At 40.2% G+C, this 13,454-nt stretch overlaps 1 protein-coding gene across 2 annotated transcripts in view; it reads left to right on the plus strand.

The window, feature by feature from the left end:
* Positions 1 to 13,454, plus strand: part of Cenpp (centromere protein P) — a 190,520-nt gene that overhangs the window by 19,662 nt on the left and 157,404 nt on the right. The window contains exon 5 of one of the 2 annotated variants that reach the window (XM_052157269.1): positions 9,600 to 9,696. The exons of the other annotated variant lie outside the window; for it this stretch is intronic. Within the exon in view, the coding sequence (XP_052013229.1) occupies positions 9,600 to 9,696 (97 nt within the window). The remainder of the gene's footprint in view (positions 1 to 9,599; positions 9,697 to 13,454) is intronic. 2 annotated transcript variants of the gene reach the window in all.

The raw sequence follows: 13,454 nt of genomic DNA on the forward strand, positions 1-13,454 counted from the left end.
AATAATGATTTTCAAATTTGTTTAAAAAGTTTGCTATGTAATAGGCATTTTTCAATAATCAATGTAATTGCTGTTTGGACTAAGGAATAAATGTAGTTCTTTTATAAAAAAAAGACTTCAAAAGCTCAGAGTTTTGACATTAATCAATGGAGTTCTGATAAGCCATTAATCTAGCTCTGGTAGGTAATTAGGTAAAATACTACTAATATTATCATAATCACAGGCTCAACATTATAAATTTCCTTTGGTTGTCTTCTAAATAAGCATAGACTTAGAAATTGTTTCTCAATCATGAGGTAGACAAAAAGACCAGTTAACCAAATGGTTGGATTATATAGAGAGGGGCAGCTGTAAGGAGGGAAGCCCAGCCTAATACCTGGGCTGGAGAAGTTTAGGGTAGAGGACAGAATATGCCAGCTGTAAGCCTTAACAAGGAGGGACTGAGAGATGTAGGAAGAGCCTGGCAGCTAGTGTCCACTTTGATATGTTATATATGCACCTCGGCCATTCTGGGTTTGAGAGCGAACACTAGGTATGTGTACTGTGTGTGTACCTGGTCCCCATGGAAGACGACCACCCCAAGACGGTGCTAAATCACCCTTGAAGTGGAGTCACAGACAGTTATGAGCTGCCTTGTGGTGCTGGAAACTGAGTCTGGGTCCTCTAGACGCTGAGCTACCTCTCCAGCCTTCTCTGTGCTTTGTTATTTAATTTTTCTCTCAGATTTTCTAGAGTTTATATATATATTGTATAAAATGTGTCACCCTTCCCTAAGGACAAGATCTTTAGTACAACATAGTAGGTTTTCAATTAAAAAAAAAATGCATCACGTTTTTATAGACTTAGTTGACTAGACTGATATTTTGTCATTTAAAAACACCTATTTATTGAGACATCATATACATTCAGAAGAGCAAACTTTTTGGTTCTTTGAGACAGGGTTTCTCTGTGTAGTCCTGGTTGTCCTGGAACTCACTCAGTAGACCAGGCTGGCCTTGAACTCAGAAATCCACCTGCCTCTGCCTCCCAAGTGCTGGGATTAAAGGCGTGTACCACCACTGCCAGAGCAATCAGTTCTTAGGAGAACTAGTTAGTAAATTGCTGGAAGTGGCAGAGTGTACCTATAGAACAGTCCTCACAGGCCCTCAGAGTCCTCTAGACACTCTTCCTGCAAATCATGCTCAGTCAGTGTCCTGAGGCCTAACTCATAGGTATGTTTTGCCAAGTTTTAAACCTTATTTCTTTTTGGTATGTCTTTGAACTTCATGGAAATGTAGCTTTGTGATTTACACTCTTATCATCTTGCTTCTTTTACCTATTAACATATTTATAAGACTAGTCTGTGTAGTCATTTGAGGTTGTACTTTATGTACTTTTTTATTCTTAGATGATACCCACTCCTCCCTTCTGTTCCCTCATTCATCTCTTGGATCCCACACCCAACACATCACCCTTACAACTTATGTCTTCTTTTTGCCCCTGAGTAATCGGAATACTGCCAGTGCTTCCCGTATGTGCATGGGTGTGGTGCTGTTCATTGGGGCATGCCCAACCTCCCAGGGCCACATCTCTGGAGAAAATGACTTTCTCTAGGCTGGAGGGTTTGTTCAGGGACAGAGCACTCACGGTTCAGTTCCAGCAGCATGTGGGCAGCTCATAACTGCCTGTAGTTCCAGCTCCAGGAGAACAAAGCTGTGCTCCCTGTCTTTCATCTGCACCTCTGTGATCCGAAGCAGTGTTGGCCATCAGAGCATAAGCAGGGAGTACAAAGGAGTTTTTCTCTGCCCAGGTTCCCGTAGATAGCTGCTGCTGTGCCAAGAGCTGAACTTGACTAATGGCGCGCGCCATATATAATTTATATAAATTGTGTGTGTGTGCTCTGCTATTGCAAGTATTCTCTGTAATCCCTATTAATATTGGATCTGTGTATTTTCTCTCTTTATGTTACAGTTTTCATACGAACATAGTGGCATGCAATTTCACTAGATAACATAATTTCTTTTCCCCTCTCTCCCTCCGCCCTCCCCTCTCCCCTTTCCCCTCTTCTCTTCTCTTCTCTTCTCTTCTCTTCTCTTCTTCTCTTCGTTTAGAAAAATCTAGCCTGCATGGCCTGGTACTCCCTTTGTAGGCTAGACAGGCCTTGAACTCACAAAAATCTGCCTGCCTTTGCCTTGGGAGTGCTGGAATTAAAGGTATATGTCACCACACCTGGTTATTTTAGTTATACATCATTTAACTAACATAAGAGAACCCTGTTTTATAAGTAAAAGACTATCTTTTTACTGTTTCTGATGGAACCATTCTGGAATATATACCACATATTCAGTATCCTGGCTATATTACCCCTCATACTCTTAAGTACTATAGGATTTTTCTTTTATTCTTGTTCTTATTTTTGCTTGCTTATTTGGTGACTTTTTGCAGTGGTAAAAAAATGAGCCAGGCCTTATCTACTAAGGAAATGCTGAGCAATGCCAGAGTCTGCATTTGAAAGTGCATTTACCTTCTGAAAACATAGAGCAAGGATTAGTTTTCTAGCATGCCGTCTCTGGTCCAGGTTTGTACTTGATTTCATAATCTCTTTCATTTTGTTCCTTTCTCTGAGATCTATGATACATCAAAGGTCAAATGTTTGTCACGTCTCTAACGTCCTTTTATCTGGAACAGTCCAGGACCTTCTTTGCCATTTCTGACTTTGCCATTTTTAGAAAATAGAATTTTTTCATCTTTTTATTTTCTCTTTTATTACTGCTTTGAGAATGTCATTCAAGCATTTTAATCTTATTCATTCCCTCCCCACCACTCCTCCTAGATCCACCCTCCTCCCTACTTCGTTGTTTTAAATCCATCAAATCCACTTTTGTGTGTGTGTGTGTTTGTGTGTGTGTATACTCACTAGTCAGTCAGTATACCATCCCCTTAAAGAATGCCACTTCTCCCTCTCCCAGCAGCTGTCAAACTACCTATAATAGCTCCTGAGCTAGGGGTAAGACATTGTGTGAGTTTCTCTCTCCATGCTGGAATTTTGTCTGTCTTGAACTTGCACCGGTTTTATGCATGCTCTCACCACAGCTATAAATCCATATGTGCAACTGCTCTGTTATGTCCAGAAAACAGTTTAATTCTAGTTATCACTGCCTTTGACTTTTACAGTTTCCTCCTTGTCTTCCACAATGATCCCTGAGCCTGGGAGGATGGGCTATGGTCTGTATGTCCTACATAGGGCTGAGCATCCCACTGTCTCTGCACCTTTATCAGTTGTGGGTCTCTGTGCTAATCGCCATCTACTGCAAAAAGATGCCCCTCTGATGAAGGCCAAGAGATTGTTAATATCAGTTTAGTATTGCATCCATTTTGCAGAATAAGCGCAGTAAGGTCAGCATATCAAGTTCAACTTGATATGCCAATAAGGTTGATACCCATAGGAGGTCTCCCTTTCTCTGAGGAAAAAGGTGTGGTACATAATGGAACAGGAGGAGGGAGGGGAAGCTCTGATCTAGATATATAAAGTAAATTAATTAATTAATGGGAAAAAAGTGGGGTAAGTTCTCCTTTAGTACCTATAACCTATTTAATTCAGGTTCTTAGTCCCAATAATGGTACCAGATATGGATTTCACTTGTTTTCCAATAGAAGTTTCCTTATTTTTTTCTTCTTTTGATCAATTAATGTTAGGCATCTTTGAGAAAATATTGTATGGGTGATAGACATTTTCTTCTCAGCATATCTCCCTCTCAAATATGATATTCTCAGAATAACTTACTTTATATTAGTTAAACATAGTAAAATTCATTATCACATTTTATATGTGTACCTAATGTATTTCAAAGATTTTTATCCACGGTTTCTTTTGTCCCTTCCTCTTCCCAACTCACTCTACCTTCCAATTTCTTGTCTTTTTTTTTTTATGTGTATACATGTAATATAATGTTGCCTAAGAATGTTTACTTTTTCACTCTTGTATGTTCCCCTCATTTTCCAGTAGAATTTGGTTTTGTGCTTAAAAAATGAATCTCTATTACTTTTTTATTATTATTTTATTTATTTACATTCCAAAAGTTGCCCCTCTTCCTGGCCCCCCTCCCCGAGTTCTTCACCCTATTCCCCCATGCCCACCTACTCCCACCTCACCACCACCAGCATTCCTCTTCCCTGGGGCCTCAAGTTTCCACAAGATTACATACATCTTCTCCCACTAAGGCCAGACAAGGCGATCCTCTGCTACACATGTGCCCAAAATCACAGACCAGCTCATGTAAGCTCTTTGGTTGTTGGTTTAGTCCTTGGGAGCGCTGAGAGGTCCAGGTTAGTTGACACTGTTGTTCTTCCTATAGGGTTGCAATCCCCCTCAGCTCCTTCAATCCTTCTCATAACTCTCCCATAGGGGTCCCTGACCTCAATCTAATGGTTGGCTGTAAGTATCTGCATTTGTCTCAGTTGCTGGTAGAGGCTCTCCGAGGGCAGTCATGCCAGGCTCCTGTCTGCACACACAATATAACCTCCGTAATAGTGTCAGGATTTGGTATGTGTGCATGGGATGAATCCCAAGTTGGGTTGGTCACTGGGTGGCTTTTTTTTTTTCAGTCTCTGCTCCATTTTTGTCCCTGCATTTCTTTTAGACAGGAACAATTCTGGGTCAAAAATTTTGAAGATGGGTCTGTGGCCCCCTGCCTCAACTGGGGGCCATGTCTCTACTATTTTGTAAATATATTGTGTTCATATCTCTTTATTACCAGGATATCAATCATTCCCATTTTTGATAAGTACTTTTAAAGTTTTTATTTGTTCATGTATGTGTGTACCCTTAGAGGCAAGAGATACTGTAAAAGTGAGCTTCGAAGTAGTTGTGAACTACCAGATTTAAATGTTGGGAACTGAACAGTCCCAAGACCAGTAAATGTCCTCAACCACTGAACATTCTCTCCAACCCTGTTAAATAATTTCTTTTTTTAATTAATTAAATTTTTACACTCCATATTTTATCCTTCCCCCCCCATCGACCACCTTCTGACTTCTATATCCCATACCTCCTCCCCACCCCAACCTGACAATCTAAACTCCATGGGGTCTCCAATCTCTTGAGGGTTAAGTGCATCATCTATGAGTGAACACAGACCTGGTAATCCTCTGCTGTGTGTGTGTTGGGGGCCTCATATCAGCTGTTGAATGCTGCCTGTTTGGTGGTCCCATGTTTGAGAGATCTCAGGGGTCCAGATTAATTGAGACTGCTGGTCCTCCTACAGGGTCGTCCTTCTCCTTCTTTCAGCCTTCCCTAGTTCAACAACAGGGGTCAGCTACTTCTGTCCATTGGTTGGGTGCAAGTATCTGCATCTGATTCTTTCAGCTGCTTGTTGGATCTTCTGGAACGTGGTCATGCTAGGTCCCTTTCTGTGAGTGCTCAGTACAAGCGCCTCAGTAATAGTATCAGCCCTTGGGCCCTCCCCTTGAGCTGGATCCCACTTTGGGTCTGTCTCTGGACCTTCTTTTCCTCAGGCTCCTCTCCTTCCATCCCTGCAGTTCTTTCAGACAGGAACAATTATGGGTCAGAGGTGTGACTGTGGAGTGCAACCCACTCTCTCAGTTGATGCCCTGTCTTCCTGCTGGAGGTGGGCTTTACAGCTTCCTTCTCCCCACTGCCTGGCATTTCATCTAAGGCCCCTCCATTTGAGTTCTGAGAGTCTCTCACCTCCCATGCATTCTGGAGGGTCTCCCCAACTTCCTACCACCTGAGGTTGCCTGTTTCCACATTTCCTGCTGGCCCTCAGAGCTTCAGTCCTTTTCTCCCACCCAATGTCCGATCAGGTTTCCCTCTCTCCCCCACTGCTCCCCCACCCCCATCCTCTTTCCCTCCCAGGTCCCTCTCTCCCCATAATTTCTTAATCTTTTTATTTATGTTGATTATCAACATATCTGTAAATTGGCCACTAGAAATCCTTTTGAACTGGCTTCTGCAGCCATATAATACTACTTTGTATATTGATGATATTCTTTGCATATCTTCAAGCACTTATAATTTGATATTAAAAGGTTTCCAGAAATTACAGTATATAAAACCTCCTCTGTCCCATCCATGGGTTGAGGAATTTTAGTTGGGACTGGTATTAGAAGCCAAGATTGGGCACAAGGTGTTCATTGCTATTGGAGTGTTTTGTTTCTTGGTCTTTTCAGGAGACAGAACTAGGAAATCTGTGCTCATACTAGGACACACACACATGAAATCCTATGACCTTTTATATACACATGTGAATTACTGTGTATACTGGAGTCATGAATCCTGCCAGTACTGCTAGTTTTATTCCCGTTCACCTTCATGCTGCTTTTGTACCTGCTCCTGTCTCACATTTGTGTGCCCCTCCAGCCACACTGAGCCTTGGCTCCTAAGATTCTCAACCCTTGCCTTAATCTTGCTATTTTTCCGAGTAAAAATCTGCTTGTAATGAATTGTTGCAGCAGCTGCTCTGCTGCTTCTCTTCCCTCTAAAAAGTCGTTTTCATCTGTCATTTTGAAAGTTTTCTTTTGTATATATAATTTTTAGTTGACAGTTTGAGCTTTTACAGTTTTTTATCCTCTAAATAGTTTAAACATATCCATCTATAGTCTTAAGAAATTGACGTGAAGTCTGTTTTATTTCTTCTTTCTGTTCTGTATTAAATAAGCTGGTTATAATTTGGTTGTGGTAGTGGTTATTCAACTCTGTTCATTTGATAATAATTGTAAAATTGTACATCACTGAAAGAAATGGTATATCTGAATTTAAAATACAAGTATTGTAAAGATGCCATGCACTGTGCGCTTTTAGTCTAAGAATACAATAATGAATAAATTCGTTTCTGGTTTCACAAACCAGTGAAACCTGGTGCCTACATCCTAACTGTTGTCGACAAGAGACAGGAAGAAACACCTCAAGGTGGCATACGAGATACAAGGATAGTTGATTCTGGATGGCAACAGTGGTGACAGAACCTAGCAGAGACAGCCAGGCCTCAGCCTTGGCTCAAGTCAGCAGGAGGGACCCAGAATGACAGAAGTTCTTGGCTGTGCCTCTCTCAGAGAAACAAAGATCAGCAAAGACTGGAGACTCAAGCTTTGCACAGCTAGCTCTATAAGCAAGCGAAGCTTAGCTCCATCGCTGTCCACTGAGTCTTATTTATACCCCAAACACCACCTGGCCCCCACATGCATCTGTCTCAGCTGACATCACCTCCAAAGCAACAAGAAACTGCAGCACACCACAAGTTTTTTGTTGTGTTTCTCTGTGGAGTCCCAAAAAATGCAGCTCAACTACACAATGTACATGCATGTTGTTAGTAAAGAATCCTTCATCATGTGTCCTTCCACATGCTTGCTTTAGCAGAACTCCTGTGTCTGAGTTCCTTTATGAGTCGGCCTTAGCCTTTGACACCTGTATCCACTTTAACAAAATGTTCCTTCATGTGTTTGCCCCAGCAAAACACTATTTAACCGATTTTCCAAAGAACCCTTAAGTTTCCACTTCAGTAAAGCCCCTTGGTGTTGCTGTTTCTCCTAGCCATGTGGTTTTGGTCCACATCAGCTTCCTCCTCTGTCTTCCTCTTCTCTTTCTCCCTCCACTGCTTAATCAAAGGCTCTAGCCTTTCAGTGACCAGTTAAATTGGGGAGGAGGTTCATATGGCATCATTTGAGTACCATCAAGCACTAGTCCCCAGGATTTGTTCTTGGGAGCAACCACATTTTGCATCATAATTATTTCATAATAGTTCCTACTATATTTTGTTTATTACTGTAAATGAGCCTTTTAAAATTATATTTAAAATAATTTTAACTAATTTTTTATACTCCATATTTTATCCCCACCCCCCAACAGTGTCCACCATCTGACTGTTCCACATCCCGTACCTCCTCCCCACCCCTTGTCCATGTGGGTGTCCCCACCTCCCACCCCATCTGACATCTAAACTCCTGGGGCCTCCAGTCTCTTGATGGTTAGGTGCATCATCTCTGAATGAACACAGACCCGGAAGTCCTCTACTGTATATGTGTTGGGGGACTCATATCAGCTGGTGAATGCTGCCTGTTTGGTGTTTGAGAGATCTTAGGGTTCCAGTTTAGTTGAGACTGCTAGTCCTCTTACAGGATTGCCCTTCTCAGCTTCTTTCAGCCTTCCCTAATTTAACAACGGGTTAACTGCTTGGGGAAATGTTGTGTGTTAGTCTGATGCTGCTTGTATTCTAATGCTAAATACTTTTTGTCTTAGTCAGGGTTTCTATTCCTGCACAAACATCCTGACAAAGAAGCAAGTTGGGAAGGAAAGGGTTTATTGAGCTTACACTTCCACATTGCAGTTCATCACTAAAGGAAGTCAGGACTGGAACTCAAGTAGGTCAGGAAGCAGGAGCTGATGCAGAGGCCATGGAGGGATGTTTCTTACTGGCTTGCTTCCCCTGGCTTGCTCAGCCTGCTCTCTTATAGAACCCAAGAGCACCAGCCCAAAGGTGGAACCACCCACAAGGAGCCCTCCCCCCTTGATCACTAATTGAGAAAATGTCTCACAGTTGGATCTCATGGAGGCACTTCCCCAACTGAAGCTCCTTTCTTGTGATAACTCCAGCCTGTGTCAAGTTGACACACAAAACTAGCCAGTGCACTTTTCAATGCTAAAATTTCCTCAAGATTTTTCCTAATAGATACTGCCAGCTTGCCTAGTTCCCAGTGTGCTTTGCAGCAGCTAACTTTAATTCGGGCCACTGAGTCTCCACTGTTCCCTTTGCAGAGAAGTGTTATTCAGGGACAGTGAAGTTGATGCTGGAGATCCACTGTTTTCAGGAATTGTGCATAAAGCTTTACAAGTGAGGGAGTGAAATCATAAACATATGCTAATTGATGAAGGAAATATCACCAAGAACTTTGGGAATATAAATACAGTGTGTCATACATATATACGTGCATACATACATATATACATATATATATATACATACATATATGTATGTATATGCTAGCCCTGCTCTCCCACCCTCTAATGATGTGGTTGGCCTTTCTGGCATCCAGCTATCCAGCCCCGGCTTGCTGGTACCTAGGGTTCTCACTTAAGAACTTATATAAGATAAAAAACTTCACATTCAAAAAAGCACATTATTTAGCATTCATCAAATAGGATTTCCTGGAGGATGTGGCATTTGAGTGGATGAAAGTTGAATTGGTTCAACTATTTGACTAGCGCATTCCATACTAGACTCTGGCAATTAGCATTAGCTGTCACGGAAAAACATTCAAGTACAGGGTTCAACATTTACAGTGGGATCAAGGACATTTTTAGTGTTAGTGTAACACACGTGAATAGAAAGAAAATAAGAGCCGGGCGGTGGTGGCGCACACCTGTAATCCCAGCACTCTGGGAGACAGAGGCAGGTGGATCTCTGAGTTCGAGGCTAGCCTGGTCTACAGAGTGAGTTCCAGGACAGCCAGGGTTGCACAGAGAAACCCTGTCTCCAAAAAACCAAATCCAAAAAACAAACAAACAAACAAAAAAACAAAAAAAAAAGAAAGAAAATAAGAAATAAGTGTAAAGTAAGCCTGCCATTTTATGTTATTTATTAATCACAGCATATTACTCTTAACAGAGCAGAAGAAAAAAGAGATTTGCTCATGTTTTTTCAAAGTCTGCATTTTTTTGTGGAGTGGTATGAATATCGTGAGAACACATTTAAGCATTTCAAGGTAAAGTATGAAGCCTTTGAATATAAATATATACAAAAATTGAGCTGGTATTGATTGTGGTGTGTCATAGCTTTCATTTTTCTTTTTTTCTGGTTGGTGTCTCACTATTTAGCTCTGGCTATTCTGAAACTATGCAGACCAAGCTGACTTCAGACTCATAGGGATCCACCTGGCTCTGCCTCTCAAGTGCTGAGATTAAACACATACACTAAATTCTTGCTTTAAATTTCAAAGAATAGAGAATATTGCCACTGGTTTCATAAATTAACAGTCACTTGTAATAAATGGATGAGAAGCTTCTGTGTAAATCAATAAATAGTTGATATAGAATTTTATTTTCACTATTCATTATAGTCTAACTTACTTGTTAATTCTATTTTTGAAAATTCTGCCTTTCAGGAATGCATAAATTACAAGAATAAATTCGTGTAAAGAATATATAGTGCCTGGTGTGGTAGTGTCATACCTGGTGTGGTGCCTTTGAACCCCACACTCATAAGGCAGAAACAGGCTGATCTGCATGAGTTCGAGGTCAATTTGATCTCCATAGTGAGTTCTAGGATAGCCAAGACTATATAGAATGTAGACTGTGTCTCAAAAACCCTATTATATATTGTTATAAAACAAAATAATCTGAGGACTTCTTCGATTTCTTTCTTGAGAGACTTGAGGTTCTTGTCATACAGATCTTTCACTTGTTTAGTTAGAGTTACCCCAAGATATTTTATTTTATTTGTGACTGTTGTGAAGGGTGTTGTTTCCCTATTTTCTTTCTCAGCATGTTTATCATTTATATAAAGGAAAGCTATTGATTTGCTTGATTTAATTTTATATCCAGCCACTTTGTTGAAGTTGTTTATCAGCTATAGAAGTTTTCTGGTAGAATTTTGGGGGTTGCTTTTAACTTCTATGCTGAACTATTTTGAACTGCTGGATTATTGTACATCTTGCATATAAATATTGAAACATTATTTTTATGAAGTAATTGTTTTAAGTCTAGTGGAAATACTTCAAAGACTGCTATTAAAAACGTTTAGGGGCATAAGCAAAAGCTGTTTGACTGTGTTCTAATCCCTCCCATCCTACTTACTATCCATAGCATTAAGTTATTAACATCTATGAACCTACACAAAAACCTATTCTGATCGAATCAGCGTAAATCACTTTTCAATGTTCTAGTCCTTCTGTAATAGCTATTATGTTGAAGATGAGTACTGAGCCTCCTGTATTTGGGTTTCAATTCTTTTTTTTATTATTAAATTCATTCTACTTGGTTGAGTTAATAAAATCTGCCAGGCGTTTGGTTTGTCTTCAGAGTGAAACATGGTCAGTTTCCATACTGTAGTCCCTCAAGCAATTCTTATGATTTTGTTTTATTTTCTTGTATATATTTATTTCTGAGCATTCTAATTTTATATTACTTATAAGTATGTAAATATGGCAGTATTGTTTGTTTTATTGTATTTTTATAAAAAATCTTGAAGTTACTAGGTATGAGTCATCTTTCTTGGTTTATTTTCAAGATTTTTGTTTCTTTATATGGGGTATTTGGATAGTCTATATAAATTTTTAGAGTAGATTCATTTTTTTTTTTTGGCTTCTGTAAAATATTTTCATGGGGATTTCATTGAAGGTTGTTTTGTTGTCTTAACAATATAAAATGTCCAAGCTGTGAACTCAGATGCCTATTCTTTTATGTATATCGTCTTAGTGTTCTCTTACTGTGCAGAGACACCACAACCAACTTATAGAAGAAAGCCTTCAGTTGGGGGCTTGCTTACATTTCAGAGGGTTATCATGGCACGGAACATGGCCACAGGCAGGCATGGTACTGGAGAAGTAGTTGTAAGTTCACATCTGTTACAGGCTTTGAGAGATATGCTGGGACTGGTGTGAGCTTTTGAAACCTCAAAGGCCACCACCTCCAGTGACACACCTCTTCCAACCTTCTAATCCAGTTCACTTCCTGGTGACTAAGTATTGAAATATATGAGCCAGCGGGGGCTGTTCTTATTTAAAACACCACATATGTCTTTGGGATGTATGTGTGTATGTTTTTTGCAATATTCATAAGGTATAAATGATTGTTAAAAGATCTCATTTTCATCTTATATGAATAAGTGTTTTACTGCGTTTTATAAGTACACCTATGTGTGCATTGCCAGTGGAGGAGAGTATTGGATTCCCTGGTGCTGGAGTTGTTGGTATTGGAATCAAACTTGGGTCCTTTGCAAGAGCAGTAGGTTCTCTTAATCTCTCAACCATATCTTCTCCAATCCTGGTAAGAGAGTTTGTGTGTGTGTGTGTGTGTGTGTGTGTGTGTGTGTTTATTTAAAGACTTTCTTGAATTAAAATTGTTAAGAGTGAAGCACCTATATAATAGAGGGGAATCAAGAATAATTTTACTTTTATTGTTTTCCTTGCTTCGTTCTGGATCTTATTTTACTTTTTTTTTTTTGTATTATTGACTTTTTTTTATTCGATATATTTTTTATTTACATTTCAAATGATTTCCCCTTTTCTAGCCCCCCACTCCCCAAAAGTCCCGTAATCCCCTTTCTCTCCCCCTGTCCTCCCACCCACCCCTTCCCACTTCCCCATTCTGGTTTGCCGAATACTGCTTCACTGAGTCTTTCCAGAACAAGGGGCCACTCCTCCTTTCTTCTTGTACCTCATTTGCTGTGTGGATTATGTTTTGGGTATTCCAGTTTTCTAGGTTAATATCCACTTATTAGTGAGTGCATACCATGATTCACCTTTTGAGTCTGGGTTACCTCACTTAGTATGATGTTCTCTAGCTCCATCCATTTGCCTAAGAATTTCATGAATTCATTATTTCTAATGGCTGAATAGTACTCCATTGTGTAGATATACCACATTTTTTGCATCCACTCTTCTGTTGAGGGATACCTGGGTTCTTTCCAGCATCTGGCAATTATAAATAGGGCTGCTATGAACATAGAGCATGTATCCTTATTACATGATGGGGAATCCTCTGGGTATATGCCCAGGAGTGGTATAGCAGGATCTTCTGGAAGTGAGGTGCCCAGTTTTCGGAGGAACCACCAGACTGCTTTCCAGAGTGGTTGTACCAATTTGCAACCCCACCAGCAGTGGAGGAGTGTTCCTCTTTCTCCACACCCTCTCCAACACCTGCTGTCTCCTGAATTTTTAATCTTAGCCATTCTGACTGGTGTAAGGTGAAATCTCAGGGTTGTTTTGATTTGCATTTCCCTAATGACTAATGAAGTTGAGCATTTTTTAAGATGCTTCTCCGCCTTCCAAAATTCTTCAGGTGAGAATTCTTTGTTTAACTCTGTACCCCATTTTTTAATAGGGTTGTTTGGTTTTCTGGAGTCTAACTTCTTGAGTTCTTTATATATATTGGATATTAGCCCTTTATCTGATGTAGGATTGGTGAAGATCTTTTCCCAATTTGTTGGTTGCCGATCGTTAAAGCAATATACAGCAAACCGGTAGCCAGCATCAAACTAAATGGAGAGAAACTTGAAGCAATCCCACTAAAATCAGGGACTAGACAGGGCTGCCCCCCTTCTCCTTATCTTTTCAATATTGTACTTGAGGTACTAGCTCGGGCAATTCGACAACATAAGGAGGTCAAAGGGATACAAATTGGAAAGGAAGAAGTCAAACTATCATTATTTGCAGACGACATGATAGTCTACCTAAGTGACCCAAAAAACTCCACTAGAGAGCTCCTACAGCTGATAAACAACTTCAGCAAAGTGGCAGGTTAT

This window comes from Apodemus sylvaticus, chromosome 14, assembly GCF_947179515.1.
Source record: "Apodemus sylvaticus chromosome 14, mApoSyl1.1, whole genome shotgun sequence".
Classification (NCBI taxonomy): Eukaryota; Metazoa; Chordata; class Mammalia; order Rodentia; family Muridae; genus Apodemus; species Apodemus sylvaticus.